Here is a 27469-nt window from a genome sequence, read left to right on the forward strand (position 1 = left end):
AATGTCTAAAATATCAGTAGTCTTCACCTATTCTGTTTGGCCTACAAACTGACTAAAAACCTCATATATTACCCAAATATATTAGTATAAATTATGTTATATAGTTTTCTAAACACCAAAATACTAATATGCGCCACTTTTGCTTGAAATTCATCTATCCAAACTATTGATTATCAAAGAAATTCTTGTCACTAACTTGCTACAAACTTGTTGTACCTTTAAAAATCAAACCACTCTACAGTTTTAGTTGATTTATTTGCATTTTAGTCTGAAAGAAACAACTCATTTCCAGCATATTATGACCGTTTATTAGCAGTTTGTTTATAGTGAAAACCGTTGCGGTTGTAAAATTTCGCGAGCTTTTCTTGGGCCAATCATTTTCGTCGCCCATAAATGCTCAGCCAATGAGGTGTCAGTATACTGAGAGGTCGCCGGAGGGAGGGAAAGTGCTTAAAGGCTACAGGACTTTTTGAAAAGATTTAGTTTATTTTTTATTTAGTGAATTGTTTACTTATTTGTCTATTTATTTATTTTTTTATTTTGTCGCTCCTTCGTCGACGCTCCACACCCGCAGTTACATAATTGTACCGTTGGTGGCGGTAATGTAACATTACGGATGCTAACTGCCAATAAGTTACAAGAAGAAGAAAATAAGAAGAAGAAGAAGAGGGAAAGTTCGCGGGCTGACTGACAGGCGAAGTGGACATCATGGATGTGGAGATGGCGGAGACGGAATGCGAGCAGAAACCGACACAAAGCGGGCCGAAGACAGACGCTGAGGCCGGCGAGTCTTCGTCCAAGAGCTCCGGGAGCTCCCATGAGCTGCCGTGGGTGGAGAAATACCGACCCCTGAAGCTGAGCGACATCGTGGGGAACGAGGAGACTGTGAGCCGGCTGGAAGTGTTCGCCAGGGAGGGAAACGTCCCCAACATCATCATAGCAGGTCGGTGCTCATCCTCTCATCTGCACCCCTGAAAGTTCATCTCCGTGTGTGAGATGTCTTTAAAACTTTGTAGCACCCACAGTTTGCAGATATGCAACTGCCAATAAACCAAAAATTCTTGATTTATTCCCACCCATTTTTACATAAAATGTTATGTAAAATAATATTACACATGAATGTAAATAATGTATGTAAATAAAAATGTAAATAAATAAAAAGCTTGTTGCATATCTGCAACTGTGGGTGCTACAAGGTTAAAAGCTGGTGTGTGAACTCAGATCAGTAGTTCTGCACCACCACAGGGCAGTAGAAAGGTTATTTTATTTTTATTATTTATTTATTAAATATTATTATTTATTTATTATTTCAGACAGATGCAAAAAACTAACAGTTTCATTATTACAGTTACATGGTAAGAATAGGAAACAATGTATTCTTTTTCAGTATCTGCCCATTCCTTTTTTTTTTCTTTACAAACAAAAAAACTAAACTACAGTCCAGCAACAACATACACATCAAGCCAGACTTACAATACAAAACCTAGATCAACAAAACAGAAACATAACACCCTACGAAGTCTACATAGCATACATATCCTGTACCTGAAAAAATATATATATATCTATAAATCCAAATCAAATCAAATTTATTTATATAGCACATTTCATGTACAAACAATTCAAAGAGCTTCACATAAAATAAAAGCATTGCAGCAGGGAGTGGAAGAAGCATTAAAAATACATAAAAGAATATAAAGAGAAACAAATAAAATCATTTAAATGATTAAAAACAAGCAACAGTCCAGATAAGTTCAAAGATAGCGTGCAGATTTCATGCATAGACGCATGAGAACAGAAATGTTTTTAACCTGGATTTAAAAATGTCTCCATTTGGTGAAAGTTTAATCTCCACTGGCAGTTTGTTCCACTTGTTTGCAGCATAACAGCTAAATGCTGCTTCTCCTTTACACTTTACAAACAAACAGATAAATAAAACAAAACAAAACGACAGTCCAGCAACAACATACACATCAAGCCAGACTTACAACACAAGACGTAGGTCAACAAAACAAAAAAACAAAAACATAACACCCTTGGAAGTCTATAGCATACATATCCTGTACCTGGGGGAAAAAAAATAGATAGATAGATAGATAGATAGATAGATAGATAGATAGAGGTAGGTAGTGTCATCCTTACATATCCAGCAGTTGGGCAGGAATGGGCCCCATACTTCATTAAATAGATAAATAGATCTTCCCTCCCAGCCACTCTATAGGTGACACGCTCCTAGCTTTCCATTGAGCTTAGAACCTCGATCCACCCCTCAAAAGTGGACAAGATGGGAGATTTCCAGTGGCGTAAAGTTATCCTGCACCCTGTTATCATAGCTAAACGACAGAAAGGTTGTTTCATGATTAAATCAGAATAAACAGTAGGGGTGCAACGGATCAAAAAACTCACGGATCGGATCATTTTTCGGATCAGCAAAAAAAAAATAGATAAGACAAATAAACATGTTTTGTCTTTTTGTTTATCAACACTTTTAAATTATTAAATTGAAATAAATAAAATCAACTTAAAGTGCACAATTAACATCTTCTTTTCAACATAATCAAAGAAAAACAACTTAAAGTGCACAATTAACATCTTCTTTTCAACATAATCAAAGAAAAACAACTTAAAGTGCAACATAAAAAGGCAAATCTCCTTCCTTTAAACATGGACCAATGACCATTAATCCAAAACTTTTTTCTTCTCCTGCTCATAAAGATCTGGCACAATCTTTTCGCTGAAGTGGGTGCGCGACGGGATGTCGTAACGTGGCTCGAGCACGTTCAGCATGTGTTTAAAGCCCTTGTTTTGCACAACTGAATATGGCCTCATGTCTGCACCTATAAACACACCGATAGCGTTTGTGATCGCTTTAGCCCGGTCGGATTGTGAAGGAAGGGGCTGCTTAAATGCCGCGGTGATGAGTGGTTGTTGAGCCGCTTTCGGTTTCACTCCTGTCAGTGAAACACCGGGGGTGATGTCGCTGCAAATGCAGACTTTTACCCAGAGCGTGGAAAGTAGCTCTGTCCCTGGAACTAGCAGGAAGGGTAACGGCTGTGTGAGGACTGAACATAGATACTGAACTTTATTAATCCCGAGGGAAATTTAAGGATCCAGTAGCTTGAACAGACACAGAATACATGCGCACAATTTTTTTTTTTTTCATAAATCAATCCGCGGATCATGTGTGTGCCGAACCGAAATAATTGATCCGAACGGATCACGGATCAATGATGATCCGTTGCACCACTAATAAACAGGGTTCATGTAGTGATTTCTCCTCTGGTTAGATTTTCATTTTTAATTCTTGTGGTTCATTTTGTGCAGACGAAGCAAAGATCCCACTCCTCTGCCTGCTTAAACATAAACATTTATGAGAAACTGTTGTGTTTCAGGCCCCCCCGGCACAGGAAAGACCACCAGCATCCTGTGTCTGGCCCGGGCGCTGCTGGGAGCTTCCATGAAGGACGCCGTGCTGGAGCTCAACGCTTCCAACGACAGGTGAGCCTCTGGGCTGTGGGTGTTGTCCCAGCAGGGGGGCTTTTCTGTCGGGTTTAAGGTGAACCGTGACGGTGGGCGTTGTGTCTGCAGGGGCATCGACGTGGTGAGGAACAAGATCAAGATGTTTGCTCAGCAGAAAGTCACGCTGCCCAAAGGACGGCACAAGATCATCATCCTGGACGAAGCCGACAGGTGAGGCGGCGGCGGCCAGTTAACCCCAGAGATGGAGACTCGAGTTGCTGTTTTGATGACTTGTGACTTGACTTGAAAAAAAATAAAAGACTTGAGACTCGACTCGGGCTTGGAAGTTAAAGACTCGGCACTTGACTTGACTTGAGACACAATGACTTGAGTGTTAAGCATCTATCATAACTTCGAACTTTGTTCGTCATCTGAAGATCCATTCTGACCAGCAAGTGCTCGTCGAATTAGCTAATATTATCCTGTTAGCCTAGTCGGTAGTTAGCTAACGTTAGCTTGATATGATACGGGGTGGACAGGTTGGACACATTGGCCAATGATGTTTACTGACAGTTACTTAAATCTTTGTGTTTTCACTTTATTAAGATCAGATTCTGCAGGTAAAACTGCAATAATAAGGTGACTTGACCAAGAAAAAATTACTTGGGACTTACTTGGGACTTGAAAGCTAAGATTTGAGACTTACTCGAGACTTGAAAGCTAAGACTTGAGACTTACTCGAGACTTGAAAGCTAAGACTTGAGACTTACTTGGGACTTGAAAGCTAAGATTTGAGACTTACTCGAGACTTGAAAGCTAAGACTTGAGACTTACTCGAGACTTGAAAGCTAAGACTTGAGACTTACTTGGGACTTGAAAGCTAAGACTTGAGACTTACTCGAGACTTGAAAGCTAAGACTTGAGACTTACTTGGGACTTGAAAGCTAAGACTTGAGACTTACTTGGGACTTGAAAGCTAAGACTTGAGACTTACTTGGGACTTGAAAGCTAAAACTTGGGACTTACTTGAGACTTGAAAGCTAAGACTTGAGACTTGAAAGCTAAGACTTGGGACTTGAAAGCTAAGACTTGGGACTTACTTGAGACTTGAAAGCTAAGACTTGGGACTTGAAAGCTAAGACTTGGGACTTACTTGAGACTTGAAAGCTAAAACTTGGGACTTACTTGAAAGCTAAAACTTGGGACTTACTTGAAAGCTAAGACTTGGGACTTACTTGAAAGCTAAGACTTGGGACTTGCACGTGTGACTTGGTCCCATCTCTGTTTAACTGCTTCTGTAACAGAGCTGCAGCTGATGATGCGTACATCAGATCAGACGCAGATGAACTGATGATTAAAGATTAAAAAACAGATCATTAAGCTCGACTTGTTAGCCTCTTATGAAATGGACGATTGTCAGATCTCTGAAAGTCTGAAAAGTGAAGCGTAAACTGACGGCCAGCTCCGTCCTTTCAGCATGACGGACGGCGCTCAGCAGGCGCTGAGGAGGATCATGGAGATCTACTCCAAGACGACGCGCTTCGCTCTGGCCTGCAACGCCTCGGATAAGATCATCGAGCCGATCCAGTCGCGCTGCGCCGTGCTGCGTTACTCCAAACTGACGGACGGGCAGATCCTGGCCCGGATGCAGGAGGTGGTGGAGATGGAGCGCCTGCCCGTGTCCGACGACGGGCTGGAGGCCGTCATCTTCACCGCTCAGGGGGACATGCGACAGGTGAGGGGCGGTGCTACGAATAACATAAGCTAGTCTTTGTTGTTGTTTATTGCATTACACGGTTAAACTGTAAACAACTACATTTACAATATTTAGCATTTTATAGATAGATAGATAAATACTTTATTAATCCCAAATTGGGAAATTGTTTTGTACTATAAATAAACACAAATTTTAAACCATACATTTTAAAGCTTCACAGTAAAACATATGATCATATCACAGCCAAATTTGAGCTGGCTTTAACTCACATTTTACAACATTATAAGCCACATATAATTCCCCTTTGAACACATCACCCTCAATCTGTTTAAAAAAAAATATATATATATATATATATATATAAATAAAAAAATACTGTAGATTTGTACATTGTGAATGTTTATATTTACTATTTTTATTTTATTTTATATTTCTTTATTCTATTCTACTTGCTTGTTTTTACTATTTTAATTGTTTTCATATCTTTTAGTGTATGCTGCTGCAACAAAACAATTTCCCAAATTGGGATTAATAAAGTATCTATCTATCTATCTAATGCACTAAACAAGTGCTAGCATTTTTCGCTAGTTAGCATTTCGCTAACTAGCCGCTAACGTACAGAACCCTTAGAAACAGCTAGAATATTACAATAGCATAATGCTAATCTGCCAAACAACCCATATAGAAAAAACACATTTCCCGATTGTTTACAACATTCAAAAATGAATAAACAAAAGATACGACCTCCCTGGAGGAGTGAACACAACAGGCGGAGCTCTTTGCTCGGACGCAGAGTGGCGCGCCGCTGACGCCTTTTTGGTTCGCAGGCGCTGAACAACCTGCAGTCCACCAACGCCGGCTTCGGCTACGTCAACAGCGAGAACGTGTTTAAGGTGTGCGACGAGCCCCACCCCCTTCTGGTGAAAAGCATGCTGGGACACTGCGTGGAGGGAAACATCGACGAGGCCTACAAGGTGGTGGAGCAGCTGTGGGCGCTGGGCTACTCTCCGGAGGACATCATCGGAAACATCTTCAGGGTGTGCAAGACGCACCCGATGGCCGAGTACCTGAAACTGGAGTTCATCAAGGTGAGACGCCCGACCGCAGGCGTGATGAGTCGCTGGCTGTGTTCCAAACCGCATACTACATACTTCCATACTACATACTACCTACTAACTTACCTACTAACTTTTTGAGTTAGTATGCGAGTTTGAGTAAGCGAGAAGTTCCCGGATGCATACTAGATTCTCCGAAATGTTGGGTATGCATCATGAGGTTACTACTCATACTCAAACTACCCAAGATGCAACGTAACGTGACGTCGCCGATCGTCATTTCCTGTCAAAACGGCAGTTTCAAGCTAGCTACAACGAGGGTAGGTTCACTTCCTGTTTTCAAAACAAAAGCACCAATTGTATGGTAATGGCTTTCCCTATGATAAAAGGCAACGGGTATTTTATTTTGTGAAAATAACCGGAAGTGCGTTGCTCACTGCGGCTAGCTTTAGTAGCGCCTAATTCATGGGAACAAAATTGTAAACAGCCGGTATTTTGTCAGGTTTTCAACACGTTGGGGATCTAAACGACTACTTTCTCGCCTGAAAATGTTTCAAATGTTTCTAAAGTTTACAGAGTTTAGAGCTTAAGAGAAATCAGCTTCAGGCCGACTGATTTCGGCTCGGGCAGGAGCCAAATGCATTGTGGGTAAACGCTCTGCATACTGTCTGATCGATGAGTATGTAGTATGGAAGTATGTAGTATGAAAAAGAAAAGCTTCGTCCCGCAGGTGAAACACAGAAGGACTGTAACAGGTGGTTTATTGTGAAGTCCTAGTTTCTGTGGCGGATGGATACACTGCACACAGGCAGTCGCTGCCCCTCTGACCCTGAATGGGATAAAAGTGGAGCAGGAAATGGATGGATGGATAGTTCCAGCACATAACCACCTCCCCAGTTCCCCCCCCCCCCCCCCCCCCCCGGGATAATCTAAAGGTAACTTCCGTCTCACCTCTTTCTGTGGTTCGTTCTTCCAGGAAATCGGATACACTCACATGCGGGTGACCGAAGGCGTCAACTCGCTGCTGCAGATGGCCGGTTTGCTGGGGCGACTCTGCAGCAAGACGGCGCCCCCTGCTGCCAGCTGAGGCCCGCACACCTCCCACAGCGCCGGACTGTCGCCCGTCTCCTGCTGCCAGATGTGATCGGACCAGATGTTACACTGGCAGCAGACACTCTCACAATGTAAAATAAACTATATTTGCAATAAATGTTCACCGATTTGTTACGTTCTGGGTTTTGTTTTGTTTTTCACTGCTCCACCTGCAGGAGGGGCGGAGCCTCTCGGGCTGGATTTTGCTCCACCTGCAGGAGGGGCGGAGCCTCTCGGTCTGGATGTTGCTCCACCTGCAGGAGGGGCAGAGCCTCTCGGGCTGGATTTTGCTCCACCTGCAGGAGGGGCGGAGCCTCTCGGCCTGGATGTTGCTCTACCTGCAGGAGGGGCGGAGCCTCTCGGTCTGGATGTTGCTCCACCTGCAGGAGGGGCGGAGCCTCTCGGTCTGGATGTTGCTCCACCTGCAGGAGGGGCGGAGCCTCTCGGCCTGGATGTTGCTCCACCTGCAGGAGGGGCGGAGCCTCTCGGCCTGGATGTTGCTCTACCTGCAGGAGGGGCGGAGCCTCTCGGTCTGGATGTTGCTCCACCTGCAGGAGGGGCGGAGCCTCTCGGTCTGGATGTTGCTCCACCTGCAGGAGGGGCGGAGCCTCTCGGCCTGGATGTTGCTCCACCTGCAGGAGGGGCGGAGCCTCTCGGCCTGGATGTTGCTCCACCTGCAGGTCTTAAATGCTCTGAAAACCTCCAAATTTCCTCTTAAGTTGAATGAATAAAGTTTTTTTTGTGCCATGAACAAACATCATTAAAGCGAGCTGCTGCTGGGATGTGGAAATGATAAACGGACGACTTTTAGATTAAACTTAGCTGGTTTTGTTGATCTCGGCACGTTTACAGTAGAGTTCAGGCATCACTTTGGTTAACGGTCAGTTTCTGCTCCTTATTGTTAAACCGGTGATTATCACAGGGATCAGTTATCAGGTTAATTTGTTCAGTTTTTCTTCTTTGTTTTATAGGCACCATGTGTTAAATGGTACCCTAAAATTATTATCTGACAATGTTTTAGTCCCAGAATGTGAGCTTTAACAAACCTGAAAGAGTCACAACTAAACTCAAAAAGGCTGAATTATAATATTCTCAGTTTTTTTTTTTTTTACTGACAGTCGAGTCAAAAGCTTCAGTTTTCTGTTGAAGGTCCAAATGAATCCAACCTGATTTTAGTAAAAACAAGTTAAAAACAAACACGGTGTCTTCCTTCATAAAACTAAAGATGTGAGATGTTCCTGCAAATCATTCCCAGGAAGCTGGTTTCCCTCCTGCTGATGGACAGAAAATGTTTCTTTAACATTTCTGTACACACGACTCCAGCCGATTTTTATTTATTTTTTATTTTAATTTAAACCCACCAAAACTTGTGCAGAATATTCAGGTCGAAGCTCCTCTCTGGTTAATCTGCTTTATTTAGTTACCTGGTTTACATTCTAAATAAATCAGAACAACATCCAGTAAAAGTACAAACCTCTGTAACAGAACAGCTACCAACGCTTCCAGTACAAATCACCAAAGTAACAGCAGTTATAAATACTAACAGCAGCATCACGGTAACAATATGTAGAATTAAAGAAGTGAACGTTTGCCTCGTGTTTTCTGACTGTAGGAATCGGTTGGTTTGTCGGTTTTCTGAGCTCCTGGACTCACCCACAGGGTTCGTTTCCTCCAGCAGGGGGCAGCAGCACGCAGGTGACAGCTGGCTGCTGCACTTTATCAAACATCTGGTTTTGCCGATTCAGTCCCACAGTTTGGGTCCGATTAGGAGAGAAAGTGTCATATTATAATATGTTATATTAAGTGATTCCTCAGTTTCCTGAGAAAGGAAAAGAGTCCCGTCATCTACAGCCCAACTCTGCGGGAATTTTACAGCATTTCTTCAACTTCAAACACAAAACTAATCAAATAAAACAGTTCTTTGATGTATTGTTACTCAGAGTCAGTGTGTATGTATATATATATATATATATATATGTATATAAATAAAAATGTATATTTATATAAATAAATCAGAATATATATATGTAGGACCATCGACTCGAACCCAAACTGTGAGGACTTTTCTTCAGGACATTATGGAAACTAAGAATATATAAGAGATGTCAGGTTTCCAGCAGCTGAGAGTCCAGAGGAACAAGCTCTGAGCTTCAGCTCCGCCTCACCACATGTGGGAGCTGACAGAGGCAGCTTTACGACCATCACCACACAAAGCCACTGCACAGTTTGCATGCTGTCGACCGGCTAACGAACAGAGAGCTTCAGAGGGAAAAACCTCATCCACGGAGCCACAGACGGGGCATCGGGATGGGACTCGTTTGGGGATCTTTCATCACGTGAAGAGCTCGGAGAATAAAACCAGGACTGAAAAATATAAAAACGATTTCTGATCCAACGAAAGCTCTGAATTAACATCGGATTAACAGCATCAAATCACACATGTGCGCCACGGTCTGTGTTTTATGGTGTTTTTTTGGGACAGAGTTGGTTAAAGTATTTTCTTTTTCTGCCTTTGAAATGAAATTAAGTGCCAACTTGTGCCTCTGATCTGTTGCTACATCCAAGTCAGAGTTCTGCTTCCTCCTGGAGGAAAAAAAGACGATAAATCCATAAAGTGTTTGTTTTAGGCAAGAGGTGGAAAGTTAAACTCAGAGTTTAGAGTCTGCCGCACATGACAGAGAGAATATTTAAATAAAAAATAAACGATGTTTTCTGAAGTTGTGCCTCTTCTTTAATAAATATCTGAAAATAATCACAGCCCATCTGCTCTATTGTCTTGCATGTAAAATTTAATCAGATTTATTGATAGATTTTAATGGATTTTAAGTGGGAATATCTTAATCCCAGAAGAGTCGGGGGATTCTTTAGGGGCCTGACTCGGATGTAAAGCTGATCAGAGGAAGTTTCTGACACCAGGAAACAGCAGGAAGCTCCAAACTGTTCATGTTTAATGGGTTTTATAGCAATGTTTTGATGCCATTTTTATATTTTGATGCCATTTTTCTGTTGTTAAATCAGGCCTATTAAACTGTGGTCACTTGTAAATCAACCAGCAACTGATAATATTTGGATCAAGTACATCTGCGCGTGTCTGTGGTGAAATATTCCCTTAAATGGTCAGAAAAAAGGTTTATTCCGTATTAACCAACATAAAATAATGATGATAATAAGAGTAATATAAAAACAAGGGGGATCAAGATCACAATAAAAAGGAAGAGAAAAGGTAAAAATCTGTAGAGGGGATCACCACCACGGCCTATAAATATGAAACAAACCAAACTCCATGTACGGTTACAGCTAAAAGGGTCACCATGGCAACAGCATGGCTCGGTGGAGGCGCGAGTTAAAAACAACAAACCGACGTCAGCGTCTAAAGAAGTACCAGATGAGAAAAAGCCATCACCAAAACATTTAGGACACCACTCAGATCTAAACCCTAAACTCAGCAGGGGGGCAGGTGTGTGTGTGGGGGGCAGTTGTATGTGTGTGTGTGTGTGTGGGGGCAGTTGTGTGTGTGGGGGGGCAGTTGTGTTGGGGGGGTTTCAGACGACCTTTAACTCTACGGGAAGCTTCGGCTCTTTAGGAAGAATGTTGACGGCGGAAACATCCGAGTGTGAAGACAGAAAGCAGAGTGTGGGGGGGGGGGGGTCCTACGCCGTCATCTCTATGGTGCGCACGACGGCGTGCTCGGGGCAGCTGGCGCCCTCTGGGTGTGAGTTGGTGGTACTGCGGCTCCGGGCGCCGTCGGTGGAGCCCACGCTGGAGGCCGAGTGGGTCCTGGAGCGAACCAGCCGGGTCATTCCTGCCGTGGGCACTGCAGGGCGAAAGGGGGACACGTGAGAGCGGAACCGGGCCGTGTGACGGCAGATCAGCAGCGTGCGCTGATTTGAATCGTGCACACCGACGAGCAGCCGGATTCAAATCGGATGAAGGTGGTTCAAACATGTCTGATTTTCTGTCTGAGTCACATTTTTAAGAACTCGTGAGGAAGAACAAACACAGAAAAATGTGAATCTGTGGCATCAAATCAGAACCGGGTTGATTTCAGGTTCTTTAAAGGGACAGTTCGCCTCTTTTGACATGAAGCTGTGTAACATCCCATATCAGCAACATCATTTATGAACATCTTCTTACCCCCTGCTGCGTCCTGTGAGCAGAGTTCCAGCCTCGTTTTGGTGTTGATGAAGGTAGTCCGGCTAGTTGGCTGGGGTTTAAAAAATAAAGCGTTTTGCTTCTCAAAACAATATGCGTTCAACAGAGTAATACATTTGCATCACAAAATGGTTCTCCAGGAAAAAGTCAGACCTCACAATCGCTTGGCCCTATTTTCTCTCCCTTCGTATCACTGCCTGCTGTGTAGACCGTGCAGACCGAAGTGCAGACCGAGCAGCAAACACCGTAACAGGCGCGGCTGTCGGCAGGCGGCAGCAGGCAGTGATACGAAGGGAGAGAAAATAGGGCCAAGCGATTGTGAGGTTGACTTTTTCCTGGAGAACGATTTTGTGATGCAAATGTATTACTCTGTTGAACGCATATTGTTTTGAGAAGCAAAACACTTTATTTTTTAAACCCCACCCAACTAGCCGGACTACTTTTCGTCAAGATAGATAAGATACTTTATTGATCCCGAAGGAAATTCAAGCATCCAGTAGCAGACATAATAAAGCAATAAAAATGTTTCTACAATTATAAACAATCTAAGAATTTAAAAAACAATTTAAAAAACATTTGTAACCCGGAGGTATCCCCGAGTCACGTGACTTCAGTTCAGTATGTCAATTTATTCTCAGTAATAAATGAATAGTTACACTATATAGGATATAATGTGAAATATTGAATTGGAACATAACATAACTGTGAAATATACGCGAGTTCATGAGGGTATCGCGGGAATTGAAAAAGAAAAAAGAGAGAGACCACGGGAGGAAGAAGCTGCAGGCAGGTTTGCTAGGAGAAGTGTTGGAGAGTTACACGATTATTTTCCTCTGTTAAGCCGTCACTTATCATTTATTGTGACACTTTGTGTTTTATGGCGCAAGCTCAATCCGGGTTTGTGGATTTGATTTATTACATGGTTTTTACTATTGGTGAAGTACTACAAGTGTAGACACCGCCATAAGGCAACGCACATGACAGAGTGGTGCATGCTAGCTAGCCAAAGTAAAAGAAGTGTACACCAGCGCGGGCAGTGTTGCTGGTTATTTTGATAGCAGGACAAATGTTGCTTGGTTAGCGCCTCAGACTACCAGGGACGTCTGAGGTTCCACCAGGTTAACCATCGAGGGATCAACGCGCCCCGGATAGCGCCACTGGCGACCAGGATAAAGTCAGTGGTTCCTCCGGGCACCGAGGGAGGCTCGCGCTTCGTGTCTCCACGTTTGCATGGGAGACGTGCGACACCACAGACAACCCGCTGCAGCTCGCTGGGGTCGTGAGTAAAGACAGACTTTGACGGGAACAAACTTGAGAGAATTAACAGGCCTGCAACGTTTGTTGTTTTTCATAGCCGGCTTTTTTGTTTCTTTTATTTGGTGCACCGGTGCATTTTTGTACGAGTGTTGTAACTGAAAGGGTGACGTAAGCCTCACGTTTTACTTTCGGGAGTGTGGCCACGGTTTAGAGGTGTGGTCGGTAAAAGCAGTGAATATAGTGACATATAATTTGAAGTGTACTATTGAGTACCTTTGCTTTATTGTTTTTTCATTTTGTGAGCTTATAAGGGGGCAACATAGTAGTTGAGAGTGGGAGATTACCCATTTGTACATTTTTTGTTTGACCTATTACATAGTTTTATTTTTTCTATTGAAGATATAAGTGGTGCTTAAATAAATATTTTCTTTTGGAATTTCATTGTATAACTTGTCAGACTCCACTCACTTTAGGGTAACTGGATTACCAGGTACACATACTTACTATAGCTCAGCACGAACCCACTTTGTCCACTTATTTATCTGAACGGTAATAGGAAGGGCTACACATTTAAAAAATATAAAGTGAACAGTGAAGTAAGATGAAAGTGAAATGCAAAGTGAAATTCAGAAGTGCCATCACTGAGAGCTGTTGTACAGCCTGACGGCCGGAGGAACAAAAGTGTTTTTCAGTCTGTTGGTGGAGCAGGATTGAGACGGCAGTCTGCCACTGAACACACTCCTCTAGACGTCAAAACGAGGCTGGAACTCTGCTCACAGGACGCAGCAGGGGGTAAGAAGATGTTCATAAATGATGTTGCTGATATGGGATGTCATACAGCTTCATGTCAAAAGAGGCGAACTATCCCTTTAAGTAACACGAGACACACAGTGCAGACGGAACAGAACTTTCAGGCCTTCTGGGTAACCTCAGAGGTTCTGCTTCAGTCTCCACTGTTCTCCGTTCGCTCTGAAGGAACTGAATCTTTCAGCAGGTGATGCCGGATCCAAAGTCCCTGCGCTGCCACGGACACGGAGGCCAACGTCCTGAAGTAAAGCAGGTGTTCATCAGCAGTTTAACTTCAGTTCTGTGTAACATTCACAGTTTGTAAAGGATGGGCAGGTGTGTGGGCTCTCAGAACCGGTTTGTTCTGGAAACTCAAAGTGTTTACTGTAGAGAGCATAAAGGGAAGCGATTTAAAAACCATCCGCAGCGTAATTTACACTTAAAAAGCTTCATAAAGCTGAACTATAAAATGAAGAAAGGAGTGTCTGAGTTCAGTCCATTGGTTACTTTCTCAGTTCCAATCATGGCTTTAAGTCTTTGGCGTCTAATTTAGACTCCTTTCAAACTGCTCGTTGGATGTTCAGACGGCTCTTGAAACCACATGCTTTACTTTGTTGGATAAAATCCTCCAAAAGCTTCTGTGTGAGTGGAAGATAAGATCTGAGGTCTGTTCGACTTCTGAACGGTTCATATGTGTTTGCATCTGTTAGACGTTTGCTTCTTACTAAACGGTGCACAGGTGTAACACTATATAATCCACCAGCAGAGGTGGGTAGTAACGAGTTACATTTACTTGAGTAAGTTTTTGAAAACATTATACTTCTAGGAGTAGTTTTAAATACTTTTTACCTTTACTTGAGTAGATCTGTGCAGCAGAAACTGTCCTCTTACTCCGCTACATTAGGCTACAATGAGCTGGTTACTTTTCTTCTTACCTCTTTGGTATTCTACGCCTCATTATTTTTATCCCCCCGCGTACGCCTCATTTTAATGTTTTATTCTGACAGAGAGAGAGACTTCCACCAAAGGCTCTACCACCTGACTGTGTTCCACCAATCAGACGCAGCCGTGCAGTCTGGTCACGTGACCGTATTCAATCTCAGCGGCGGGACGGGTTAGCTTTAGCATTAGCAGTCGTAGCAAACAAACAAAGAAACAGATGAAAAATGTCAGAACCAACAGTGGGAAATGAAGACGCAGACGAGGCCTCATACTGAAAGCATGTTTACCTTACAAAGAGTGAGAAACAGCAGCTACATTATGTGTCTTCTGTGTAAACCAAAACAAACGCACATTTCAGCAGAAACTCAACATCTAACTTGAGGAAACATGTAGCGGTAAGTTTCCTAAACTCGTTTTTCCCCCATGGATAGGTGAATGTTTGTTTTTCAGGTTACATATGGGTTACATATGTTTTAAACATTTCCTAAGTCTCTTTTATTGAAATACTTGAATTTACCTGTATTATTTTAATTTAAGCTATTTTGTTGTTAATTAATTCATTTTAATTTATTTTATCAGTTGGATGAACTCTAATTTGCCTAAAGATGATTATTTAGTATTTTTGTCTGTCTGATTGAATGCTTGTGTTAACAAATAAATCAGACGTTACTCAACAGTTACTCAGTACTTGAGTAGTTTTTTCACCGAGCACTTTTTTACTCTTACTCAAGTAATTATTTGGATGACTACTTTTTACTTTTACTTGAGTCATATTATTCTGAAGTAACAGTACTTTTACTTGAGTACATTTTTGGCTGCTCTGCCCACCTCTGCCTACCAGAACAAATATGGTTAGCGATGCACGGTGTACAGAAGTTTAAGCCTTACAGCTTCTTTATGAGTCAATCATTGCTGATTTACTCTTCTGGTGGCTTTCAGTTCATAAGAGCATGGAAAATGAATTCCATCCCAAAGTAGACACGAACAGGCTCAAACAGATAAAAAGCAGCAGGTCAGAACTGAGCCTGTGAACAAAGTGGCAGCACCGGCATGCAGGACAGCCTGCTGCTCACTTTACTGCAGAAGAAGAAGAAGAGCATCATCGTGTTCAGGTGACAAACGACATGCAGACACAACAAAGGAATAAAGCTGGAGATGAAGTAAAGCAAGGAGGAGAGGGGTTCAGATGATACCTGATTGGCCGCTCACAGGGTTTAATACAACATGAGGGACTGGAGGGAACAACAGAAGAAGGAGGAGGAAACGGGAGCAGAAAGAAGGGAGGACAGGTTGAGAAACAGAGGAAGTGCAGCTCAACCAGACACACAAAACAAAAACCAGGAGGTGTGCTGAGGACATCCTGAGGCAGGTCATGCTGTGTAGTGTAAGAAACTGCAGACTCATACTTACAGTTACACAACAACTAGAGCGCAGAGCTACGAACAGACGCACAGACACAGATTTTAACGGAGCACCAAAGTAAACAAGCTGCATGACAACACTGATTCACCGTTAAACCTTTTCTAACCAAAGTTAGGAGCAGTTATTACTTTCTACAGCGTTTTGGTTGAGGAGCCGTGACATAAAGACCCCAACGTCAGGCTCAGAGTTCGCCAACACCCTCACCCTGACTCACACTCTTTTAACTGATTTTCTGTTGTTTTTATAATAATAATACATTTAATAAAATAAAAAAAGCACCTTTCTCAACACTCAAGGACTCTTTACAACACATTAAAAACACAATAAATAAAATGATAATAATAAAAATAAATTTATGTGGATAAAATGACAAAAAAAAACATGAAAAATATCAGAACTTTGAATAGTTTTGTTCGTGAGTCCATAAAATGATCAAAAAGGATTAAAAAAAAAAAAAAAGAAAACCAAGTGGAAATGTGTTTAAAATCCAATCTTCACTACAAGTTGTGGAACCCAAGGCGCCACCATGCAGTGATGTCATCAGTGATGTCACATGTTACTGAGGTGATTAAATCTACAACCTTCATAAACTTTAGTAGCTACAGCTCTGTAGTTTTCATTTCTTTTTCCATCACTGACTCTGAGCATCTTTAACATTTGACGAAGGCAAAGAAACAACTTCTAATCGGATAAAACTGAACTAAAAGCTCCACTAAAACTGATCGAACCAATGAAAATGAGTTATTTCAGAGGTCAGAACATGACAGAAACGAGTGAGAACTGCATTTAGATTCATGGAGAAGATCACAGAGGATATACTCACTGTAGCCCATCCCCTGGACAAAGTACTTGAAGGCCTCTGCAAGTTTTCCAGGCTAAAGAGAAGAGTTCACATGAGTGATTTAGAAACGTCTGATAGGCATCTTTCAGGATGGAAAAGAGTCTGAGAATAATCCGATTTGAGCTGTTTTAGGCCCTCACCTGAACCACCTGAGGAAGTGCTCCACAGTCTGCCATCTAGAGGAGAGAGAAGGAATAACACCGTAAACCTGCATATCAGAGTTTCATGCTGCACAAACTCACAGCCACAAAACTGCAAATAACGTTACAGGAATATTCAGCGGCTGCTGCCTTTCATGTGGACGACCGGGGTTCGAATCTTGACTTGTTATCATCGCGTTAACTCGTTAATTATTTTACGCCGATAAATATTTTATCGCGCATTAACGCAGTTTAAAATTTTTTTATATATAATTATTATGATTATTTTTGGGGGCTTTTGTGCCTTTAATGGATAGGAAAGTTCAGAGAGACAGGAAGCAGGGGGCAGACAGAGGGGGAACGACACGCAGCACAGGGCTGTCCGATGCGGGACTCAAACTGGGTTTTTATTTTGGCTTTTATTTTGTAAAAGTCTGTCGCTCACAGGCTTTTATTTTGTAAAAGTCTGCTGCTGTCTGCTGTGGAACAGGAAAAGAAAGTAATCGGCGGATCCACCAAACATGGAGAAGGGTACGGAACTTTTACTCGGCCATTTTCATTTTAAAGTTCTTCCAGACGGCGGAGTGGACAGAACCAAAGTCATCTGTAAACACTGCCAAGTTGAATTGTCTTCTCAGCGTAGTAGTTCCAGTCTAAAATATCACTTAAAGGCAAAACACACAACTGATAGCAGCAAGTCATTCAAGGAAACAGACAGTGGAGCGAGGCTTCTACATAAAAACTACAGAAAGATGCTGATGTTAAAAGTGTGTTTGCACAACAAATGTTATGGCACTTTCATTCATATGGCAGCACATTTAAAATAAAACTAAATGCTAAAAGCTATACGCTACTTTTGGATTCATTTTTGGATTCTGCGTACAAATGCGATTAATCGCGATTAATCAGGGAAATCATGTGATTAATTAGATTAAACATTTTAATCGTTGCCCAGCCCTAGATAAAAGTGTCTGCTAAATGAAAGCAGTATAAAAAATAAACATCTTCTCTGAGTGAGCCGGACGTCACAGTTGGACCTCAACTGGAACCCAAATAAGAACATCTGCTGCCTGTGCTGGTCATTTATCTAAGGAGGCCAACTACTGACCACATGCATATTTTAAAAGTATCATCATATATTATTGATCATTTGAGACACATTCATCGTCCGGCTTTTAATTAATATTTTTGTCATTGTTGATTTTTAAGATTATTCTTAATCGATTTATAATTTTTAAATTTTTTTTTACAGATTTAATCTTTTCTATAACATCTTTAACATTTTTTATAGATTTAATCTTATCTATAACATCTTTAAAAATTTTTATAGATTTAATCTTATCTATAACATCTTTAACATTTTTTATAGATTTAATCTCATCTACATATTTAACATTTTTTATAGATTTAATCTCATCTATAACATATTTAACATTTTTTATAGATTTAATCTTATCTATAACATTTTTTATAGATTTAATCTCATCTACAACATCTTTAACATTTTTTACAGATTTAATCTTTTCTACTACATCTTTAACATTTTTTACAGATTTAATCTTTTCTACTACATCTTTAAATTTTGTTATAGATTTAATCTTATCTATAACATTTTTTATAGATTTAATCTCATCTACAACATCTTTAACATTTTTTACAGATTTAATCTTATCTATAACATCTTTAACATTTTTTATAGATTTAATCTCATCTATAACATCTTTAACATTTTTTACAGATTTAATCTTTTCTACTACATCTTTAAATTTTGTTACAGATTTAATCTTTTCTACTACATTTTAAATTTTGTTACAGATTTAATCTTTTCTACTACATCTTTTTTTTTTAATCATAAATTCCTTTTTCTATTTTCTTTAAACGTACACTCGTCTTTATATTCCATCAGTTTCTAATAAAAACCTTTTCCCCGCTGACACTGAAAATAAAACATAAATAAAAACAATATAAACAAAGTAAAACTAAACGCTACATTGAGTTTATCTGGATGGGACACAGACCTTGAGCAGGGTGGTCTTGGTGGGATTCAGTCTGGAGTTGCACTCCACCTGCGGAGCAGCGCACATACCGTCATTACCACAATGTGACATCACAGACTGTCTGTTGTCATGGGAACAAAGCAGAGCCTCACCACGGCGTCCACGGCGGGCGACGTGTCTCCGACCACCAGCAGAGCGGGACACCTGACAAACAAACGCGGACGCAGAATCAGAGCGAGTGACAGGAGGACGAGTCATGTGACCATGTGACGGCGCCGAGGCGTTACCTGAGGGTGTTGACGGTGTTTTCATTCAGACCGGGGACGGGCCGCTCCATCTGCAGCTCAGCACGGCTGACGGACACACAGTCACACGTGTAAATGCAGAATATATCCGACTCGTTGTAATCAGCTCTGACGCCACGGTCAGCAGAGGCTCACCTGTCGTAGCTGCTGAAGAACATGGCCAGGTTATCCTGCGGTATGTCCTGAGAGACGTGCAGTCTGTAGGTCTGGATGATCTCCTTGTTGTCCGTTAACTCCTCCTGCAGCACACATTAACAGCGGGTGTCACACAAATACGAGGCTGTGGCTCCAATGAGAGGTGATGATAATGGTCTCTGCCGTCCTTACAGTGCTGAAGAGGTGTCCCATGATGTCGTCCACCAGGTTGCTCGTCCAGCCGCTCAGCTGCAGGGACCAAAATCTGCTTTTAATATGACACCTCAACATAAACTCATCAATTAATAAGTCGGTTTTTTAAAAGGGTTTTTCAAATCAAATCAAATCAACTTTATTCATTTCATGTACAAACAATTCAAAGTGCTTTACATAAAATAAAAGCATTGCAGCAGGGAGTGGCAGAAGCATTAAAAATACATCAAAGAATATATAGAGAAACAAATAAAATCATTTAAATGAATTTAAAAATAAGCAACAGTCCAGATAAATTCAAAGATATCGTGCAGATTTCATGCATAGACACATGAGAACAAAAATGTTTTTAACCTGGATTTAAAAATGTCTCCATTTGGTGAAAGTTTAATCTCCACTGGCAGTTTGTTCCACTTGTTTGCAGCATAACAGCTAAATGCTGCTTCTCCATGTTTAGTCTGGACTCTGGACTGGACCAGCTGACCTGAGTCCTTGGATCTAAGAGCTCTGCTGGCTTTATATTCTCTGAACACATCACAGATTGTAAACCATCAGCAGGCTTTTAAAATCTATTCTGTGACTGACTGGAAGCCAGAGTAAAGATTTTAAAGCTGCTGTGATGTGTTCAGATCTCTTAGTCCGGGTTAAAACTCCAGCAGCAGCGTTCTGGATGAGCTGCAGATGTTTAATGCTCTTTTTGGGAAGTCCAGTTAAAAGAGCGTTACAGTGATGGAGTCTGCTGGAGATGAATGCATGGAGGAGTTTCTCCTGGTCTTTTTGGGAGAGGAAACCTTTAATTCTGTTGATGTTTCTGAGGTGGTAAAAAGCTGCCTTGGTGACAGCTTTGATGTGGCTGCTGAAAGTCAGATCTGAGTCTATCAACACTCCGAGGTTACCAACTTGGTCAGTGATTGTAAGGGCCCGAGTGGCCCTTATTTGAAATTAGGGGAACAGGAGAGGGGACGACATGCAGCAAAGGGCCTCAGGCTGGGTTTCCAACCCGGGCCGGCTGCATGGAGGAACTGCAGCCTCTGTACTCAGCCTCCTTTAGAGTTTATAGAGGATTTCAGCAGCTGGAACAGTTCATAAACTGCCCGACAGTTGACATGAAAGTCTTTTTAACTGACTTTTTGTTACACTCGTGACTTTAAATGAGGGCATAATGGCAGCAGAGCCAGCTCTTCCGTCATTGATCACATGTAAATGCATGTTAAAAGGATCACGTGTGTGTGTGTTACCTTGGAGGCAGCCCAGTCCACCCAGCCCTTGGCACAGGGGTCGATGTTGATCAGAACTAAACCCTCCACCAAACTGGGCTCATTTAGCTGAAACGACAACAATGATCAGCGATCCGCACAGAGGACATTCGATCGTTTTTAAACCGGTGACGTGAATTTACTCACAGCCAGTTTGGTGAGAATGCAGGCTCCGGCCCCGACGCCGATGCCGATCACACTCTTCACCCTGACGACGCACAAAAACACACGTCAGAGTGGACCGGCAGCCGACAATCATTCACCTCACAGCAAAGAAGGAGGAAGACTTACTGAAGCTGCGTCAGGACAGATGGAAGCATCTCCGCCAGTTCATCCATGGTGGGATACTGGTACCTGCACACAGACACAGACACGTCATTAACTGAAGCACCTGGGAGTTATGGCTACACCCAAACCCAGGGACTCCACCTACAGACACTCAGTGGGGTCACATGGCACCGAAAGGATCGGATTATTGGCTAAATTACAATCAGAATGAGCTGAGCGAGGGTAATTCTCCTTGGAAATATGGCGGTGAATGAATGGGATCAGAGGCACAAAGCGTGTCATACCCCGGTATGATAGGTGGCGCTGTACCCATTCCAGCTGTTGCTAATAGAGCCACTTCCTGTTGACCTCTTCACCACCAACAACAACAACAAACTCAGGCATTGGAGAAAGATGGAGAACGCAGAGCCAGATGAAGCTACGTCCCTCTACATTTGGTCTGTGATGAGCTGCTTGTTGCACAAACTCGATGCCCAACGGAGCATTCTCCATCGCGTTGTTTGTTTCTTTCTGACGGCGACAACAACAGGAATATCGTCTCCTTTGACTTCCGGGTCACGACCCCGGGAAAACATCTGGAGCATGCGCAGAACGTAGGGGTGCGCGATCTGACGATATAAAATCGTGACTGGCGAGGAAGAGTGGAGAATCGCAGGCGATCTACCAAATTAGAGAAACCGTATAGATCGCCTTTGCCAATCAGCGCAATGATTTATTTATTTTTTTAATGCTGGTTCCAGTGGCAGACGTAGGGCGTCCTTAACCTAACCGACCAATCATAGCGAAGAGGAATGGGAACAGCAGCAGCGGCACCATGCACAGCACATAGCGGCGCACGGGAGAAACTCACGGCCAGCAGCAGCACTCTCGGGTCGGATGAGGAAACCGCTAGCTCGTAAGCTAACTACGGTGCAAGAGAAAAGGGATGCACCGCGACCGTGACAAACATTACACAGTTGAAAAGTATTCCTTTAGGGCGCTCTGGTGATGGCAGTGCGTGACTGTGACTGCAGTAAATGAACATGCAGTGTTGCTCATCTGTTGCTAAATGGCATCATGAGGTGGAGTCAAGTCGTCATCAGTGGTTCGTTTTTCTATTTCCGGTTGCTTCACTCTCACTGTGTCAGATGTCATCAATTGGATCATTATTTTTCATCTTGAATTGGGTTACAGTTGAATTACAATGTGTTGACTGCCAAATTCTTTCTTTTACTCCTTAGCTCTTCTGTGGTTCAGCATGTCGACTTAACTCTACTGTAATTGGTCTTTTTTTTTTTTTTTTTGGATGGAAGATCGTGATAAAAAAAAAAATCGAAATCGTGATTTTATGCAAAAAAAATCGTGATACAACATTTTTTCCATATCGCCCACGCCTAGCAGAACGCAAAGTCTGATTCACCACGTGCTTCAGCGTCTACAAGCAGGTTTAGAGTGACTTTCAACCCAGTTATCTCGGGGTCTGAATCCGATCCGATCCAATTCTTAGTCAGATTAAGGTGTCTACATGCACTTAATAACTCAGTCTGATTGTAGTTTAGCCAATAATCCAATCCTTTCAGTGCCATGTGACCCCACTCACTGTGTTCGTGTATGAACCAAAACGTATAAAGATGTCGTCGTGCTGAATAAACGTATTTATCGACTCACAGTTTGTTTCCATTTAAAAGTTATACTTTACTTACGACCCTGTTTACAGCAGAGGAGACGTTGTTATTAACATTTTCTTCATCTTTTTAACTTTAATACATGACATCAGAGGCACACAAAAATCTTTTGAACGTTAACAGATCGATGCTGAAGAACAACAATACAGAAACGTTGTGTGTGTTAAACGGTGGAAAACAGCAGAGGTGTGTGTGTGTGTGTGTGTGTGTGTGTGTTACCCTGTGGGGAATATGGGAGCGTTCTCCTGTTGTCCGGGAGCATCAACGTGGAGAACTGAGAAGTGCTGAGTCACTTCCTGCATGTCCTCGTAGTTAAACAGGCTGTTGAAACAAGACTTATCTGCACACACAAACAGATAAAAATCACACAATAAGTTTCAGTTCTGCGTGTTTCTGTTTGTACTGGACGGTGGTGATGACATGCGTGCTTTACTGACGGTTGAGTCCAATGTCATGGTAGGTGAGGATGGTTGGTCGGTTGCCCTTGGCAACCCCCCTCATGGTGACGTGCAGCACGCCGTGGGCCGTCTCCACATCGTGCTCCTGAACAACAACAGCAGCAGCAGGAGCCTCAGGGGTGAACAGATTCAACTCAAACTCAACCATCAGTAAAAGAAACACCCAGTGAGGAGTTCCTCCGACCCCCAGCTTTCATTTTCAAACATCTGGATATCAAACAACATTTATTCGCTCATAAATCCAAACTTTATGCATTTAAAATCGACTGTTGAGGAATCAGTGTGGAATTATAGGATTTAAAGTAAAACCGCACAGTCGTCTGTGGATCTCTGACAGATGAACGACTTCATATGTTCAGATTCAGAAGCTGAGCTGTCAATGTAAAGTAATCTGATTAATTAACCGGAGATGGAAACATTCTCTGCCATAGTGTGTGTTATTCTGGTTGTTTGTTTACACTGCACTGTCTCCCCGAGCACTTAAATCTAAGTGTCACTGACATTTATGTGCATATTATTTAAAAAAAGACTCACTGAAACCCATTTGCTTCTCTTACAGGAAGTGAGAGAGAACCCAAATGTCTCCCCAGGCACTTAAATCTAAGTGTCACTGACATTAATTTAAAATTAATTTGCATAAAGAGTTGGTTCAGCTGCATATTATTAAAAAAAGACTCACTGAAACCCATTTGCTTCTGTTACAGGAAGTGAGAGAGAACCCGAATGTAACATTAAGGTTGAACGGAAAAAAGGATAAAACTGGGTGTGGGACAGCAACACAAAAAAAAGGGGGAAGCTGCTTGATAAGTTGCTGTTTTGTCCAAAATAAATCTCACAGCATGGCAGGAGTGAGCAGAAAAATAACACGCCTGGTGGTGCAGCCGGTTCAAACTGACCTAAACCCCTGGGACACTGATACAGAGGTGTGGTTAGGATTGAGGAGTCAAGATTAGTTCAGACTCTGTTACTGGCTGTAACAGGAGGAACTGAAAGGCTGCAGTGATAGATGACAGGTTAGATGTCAGTAAGCCTGTCGCGATATTCAATAAATCAATTAATCACATGATAATTAAAATTAGCTCGATCATTTTTCTGGCCGCGATAAATGCCATTTGCATGCTTGTTTGTTTTCATCGTCTCTCTCGGGTCGTTAAGAGTAATGATGAGGGAACCCTCATGTCAGTCGCATGGTGTGTGGGGAGGCGGGACTACTGGCGTAGCCGACCACAGAGGCTGTGTTCGAAGTATACCGGTAGGCACTGGGCAGAGAGAAAGCTAGCTTCGAGTTCGAGTTGCTACACCTAATAAAGACAAAAAAGATGGAATTGGTTTCTAAGCCAAACGCGACAGCTGCAGTGTGGGAGCGTTTGGGATTTAAACCGAATGCCGGTGGTGAACCACTGAACGTGTGCGAGTCGGTGTGTCGCATTTGTTGGAAAACAGTCGCAATTAAAAGCGGCAACACAACAAACATGCGTCTGAAACACAATCATCCACTGCAGTTTTCCCAGTTGGGGAAAAAAAAAACACAAGTGGGCCGTCTTCCTCTTCCCGACAGAGCGCAGTCACCGGGGCGTTTAGTCGACAAACGGAGTACAAACAGAACAGAGCGAAATGGATTCCACTCACAGACAGTGTAGTTCGCTTCATTGCTAAAGAGATGCTAACCTTTAGCGTCGTCGAAAAGCCGGCATTTCAACGAATGCTGCAAACATTTGACAGACTGTAGTCCATTTTATTTATCGTTTTTGGTTGTTTGTTCATTTATTGTGTTCTAGTGTTAAATATTCTTTAAAAATAAAAGTTTATTTCTCTTTGAAAAGGTGTACCTGCATTATTATACCAGTATCATTTTCAACACATGCACACACTGATCATGTTGTTGCCTTTCCCATGATCATATAAAGATTTTTCTTTATCCGTATTATTTATATTTTATTCATTTCAACTTCACAACGTACAATATTATTCATACTAGGTCACTTTACTTTTTGGTCACTTTACTTTTTAGTACTTACTTTTTTTTTTTTTACTTTTTAGTACTTGCTTTTTCTCTTTTTTTTAAAAAAATTTTAAAAAAATCTCCTTTTTTAATTTCTTGTTTCATGTCTGTTGCTGCTGTGACAACTGAATTTCCCGGTTGTGGGATAAATAAAGTACAATCTAATCTAATCTAGATGAAAATGATCTCAGAACGACAATATTATCGCTTATTGCAATAATTTAACAATTTATCGTCCAGCAAAATTTGTTATTGTGACAGGATGTCAGCTGAAACATCTCTGTGTGTGTCGTTAAAATGAAAAGAGGAAGAACGATTATTCAGGCACCAAATGACGCGGTCCCCACAGGTCTGTGAGCTTAACATCATCAGGTCAGTCTGGGATAATGTGAAAAGACACATTCAGGCTAAATCCACAGAAGAACAGCAGGTTCTCCAACATACCTGCCAAAAAGGAGGAGGAGGTTGGATGTAGATGCTTTTAAACTGCTAAACTTCAGTTCATGGCGTATGACACGTAGCCTGTGCAACGAGTGATATCACAGCAGGTAAAAGCAGCCGAGCTCCTTCCAGCTAACGGGACGCAGGAAAGAGCTGAGCAGGCTACGTCTAAAAGCTGGACTCCTTTAAGCTAGCAGCTGGTGAAGCATGACTCAGGAGGGTTAATGAACAGCTAACTGGCTAACTCACCACCCCAACTCCTAAAGAACAGGAGATCTGGTGCAAATCCAGAATGTCACTCATCCTGAGAGGACGGGAGGAAGGCAAGGAGGAGTGTAAGAGAGTTTCAGTCTCAGATGGTGTCACACACAAGAGGAAAAAGGCTTAGAAAACAGCCGGGAGAAACACAAGTTTGGTGTGCTGCTGTCCTTTAGCCTTCTGCCAAGGGAACAGAGACACGGACAGTGGAGGTGGTGTGATTGGATCAACAGGAATAATCTGGAGAGTCATTGGCTGAGAGAGGTGGAAAGTCTTAATGTCTTAACTGCTTCTTACATTCTGTCTCTCAGGCTTAATTTTACTTCCGCCTGCTTTCATTCATCTCCTCCTTTATTCCTCCTCTCACCAACGCATCCAATTCAACAGAGAAATCAAAGCAAATGTTCCAAAATGAAAAGAAAATCCTGGACGTAAAGACAAAAGAAGTTGATAATTCAGTGTTTGGAGCGTCGGATGATGATTATCCAGCTTCATGCTTCGTGCTGGATGACTGAACTGGACTTTCTGTACACAACTTTTCCTTAAAACCACTTACAGAGTCATTTTTTCCAGCTTTTGTGTTGCGTATATATAATATAATAACTTACCTGACAATCAAAGTCCTGGAGATTTCTGCCATTCTGCAGAAACACATAAGAAACTGCTGTTATTAACTTAATTATCAAGGCAAGGCAAGTTTATTTGTACAGCACAATTCAACTACAGGGCGATTCAAAATGCTTTAAAACAGTAGAAATAAAAAGCACGATTTAAATTTTAAACAAAAAAGAAAGAAATAAGAACAATAGATACAAATCAGTAGTTAAAATGTGATTATAACTGTAAAACTGTGCTGCACATCTGACTTTCTGAGCTGCGAGTGAATGTAGGTCATGACCTGGGTTAAGCCCCGCCCCCTCACCTGTCCTGTGAGCAGGGGTTTGATCTCAGTGAGCTGGACGTCATGAAGCTCCTCCATAATCGGACCGTTTTACCACCGACACAGCCTGAGGGAAGACAGTACAGTTCGGGTTAGCAGCGGTCGCTGTAAGGAGGAAAAGAGCTCATAACCAGCTGACTTTATTACGGTCACGGTCAGTGACTTAAAGGTGAATTAAAACAAGATTTAAGAAGTAAACAGCTTGTGGAATAAAGGCACCACTTCCATAGATGTGACACATTGCTGTTGTTCACAGCCACAAGTTGGACATCCAGAGCAAAAATACCCGATATTCACTTCTCACAATGCGGATAATAACTGGATGATCGCTTTAATATTGTCTAGAGGTGTGATGAGAGTTGGGATTTATGTACTAAGACTGAGCCGCTGTGGAAGGCATTTCAGCCTCTAAACCAGAGATACAATATGCTAACATAACAATTAGGGGTGGGCGATATGTATCGTTTGTGAAATTATCGTGAATGTTGTTTTGACGATGAGTAATTTTGCAATATCGAGATATAGGCTATATATATATATATATATATATATATATATATATATATATTATTTTTTTCAAATCACCAAAAATCTATAAAGTGCGGTGCCAGTGGTCCTCTGCCCTTACCATGGCGCCACGTCCTGCTTT

At 42.0% G+C, this 27469-nt stretch overlaps 2 protein-coding genes across 3 annotated transcripts in view; one reads left to right on the top strand and one right to left on the bottom strand.

Annotated features, from left to right (window-relative positions):
* The first annotated feature begins 631 nt into the window (after positions 1-631).
* On the top strand, positions 632-7367 carry rfc2 (replication factor C (activator 1) 2). Its single transcript, XM_075475532.1, has 6 exons — positions 632-943; positions 3393-3498; positions 3589-3690; positions 4936-5194; positions 6004-6264; positions 7208-7367. The coding sequence occupies exons 1-6, from the start codon at positions 709-711 to the stop codon at positions 7316-7318; spliced, it is 1074 nt and encodes a 357-aa protein (XP_075331647.1). The 5' UTR covers positions 632-708; the 3' UTR covers positions 7319-7367.
* Positions 7368-9320: 1953 nt separating this feature from the next.
* Positions 9321-27469, bottom strand: part of LOC142390488 (protein NDRG3-like) — a 28216-nt gene continuing 10067 nt past the window's right edge. Inside the window, exons 2-17 of one of the 2 annotated variants that reach the window (XM_075475954.1) lie at positions 26803-26887; positions 26489-26521; positions 23159-23264; positions 22941-23061; positions 21061-21123; positions 20917-20977; positions 20752-20838; positions 19493-19549; positions 19301-19404; positions 19148-19213; positions 19013-19064; positions 18882-18929; positions 16864-16899; positions 16706-16757; positions 15871-15896; positions 11030-11137 (exon numbers count right to left, since the gene is read on the bottom strand). In XM_075475954.1, coding sequence (XP_075332069.1) covers positions 11120-11137; positions 15871-15896; positions 16706-16757; positions 16864-16899; positions 18882-18929; positions 19013-19064; positions 19148-19213; positions 19301-19404; positions 19493-19549; positions 20752-20838; positions 20917-20977; positions 21061-21123; positions 22941-23061; positions 23159-23264; positions 26489-26521; positions 26803-26859 — 987 coding nt within the window. In that variant the 5' untranslated portion in view covers positions 26860-26887 and the 3' untranslated portion in view covers positions 11030-11119. Of the gene's footprint in view, positions 11138-15870; positions 15897-16705; positions 16758-16863; positions 16900-18881; positions 18930-19012; positions 19065-19147; positions 19214-19300; positions 19405-19492; positions 19550-20751; positions 20839-20916; positions 20978-21060; positions 21124-22940; positions 23062-23158; positions 23265-26488; positions 26522-26802; positions 26888-27469 lie in introns of both variants that reach the window. The other variant, XM_075475953.1, reaches the window with a different exon arrangement.

This window comes from Odontesthes bonariensis, chromosome 10 (genome assembly GCF_027942865.1).
Source record: "Odontesthes bonariensis isolate fOdoBon6 chromosome 10, fOdoBon6.hap1, whole genome shotgun sequence".
NCBI classification, from domain to species: Eukaryota; Metazoa; Chordata; class Actinopteri; order Atheriniformes; family Atherinopsidae; genus Odontesthes; species Odontesthes bonariensis.

Bases quoted from the DNA above. Each gene is read 5' to 3' on its own strand.
- rfc2 (XM_075475532.1), top strand. From the start codon at position 709: ATGGATGTGGAGATGGCGGAGACGGAATGCGAGCAGAAACCGACACAA. The intron at 3,499-3,588 runs GTGAGCCTCTGG...TTGTGTCTGCAG, and splicing joins CTCAACGCTTCCAACGACAG to GGGCATCGACGTGGTGAGGA. The intron at 6,265-7,207 runs GTGAGACGCCCG...TCGTTCTTCCAG, and splicing joins TGAAACTGGAGTTCATCAAG to GAAATCGGATACACTCACAT.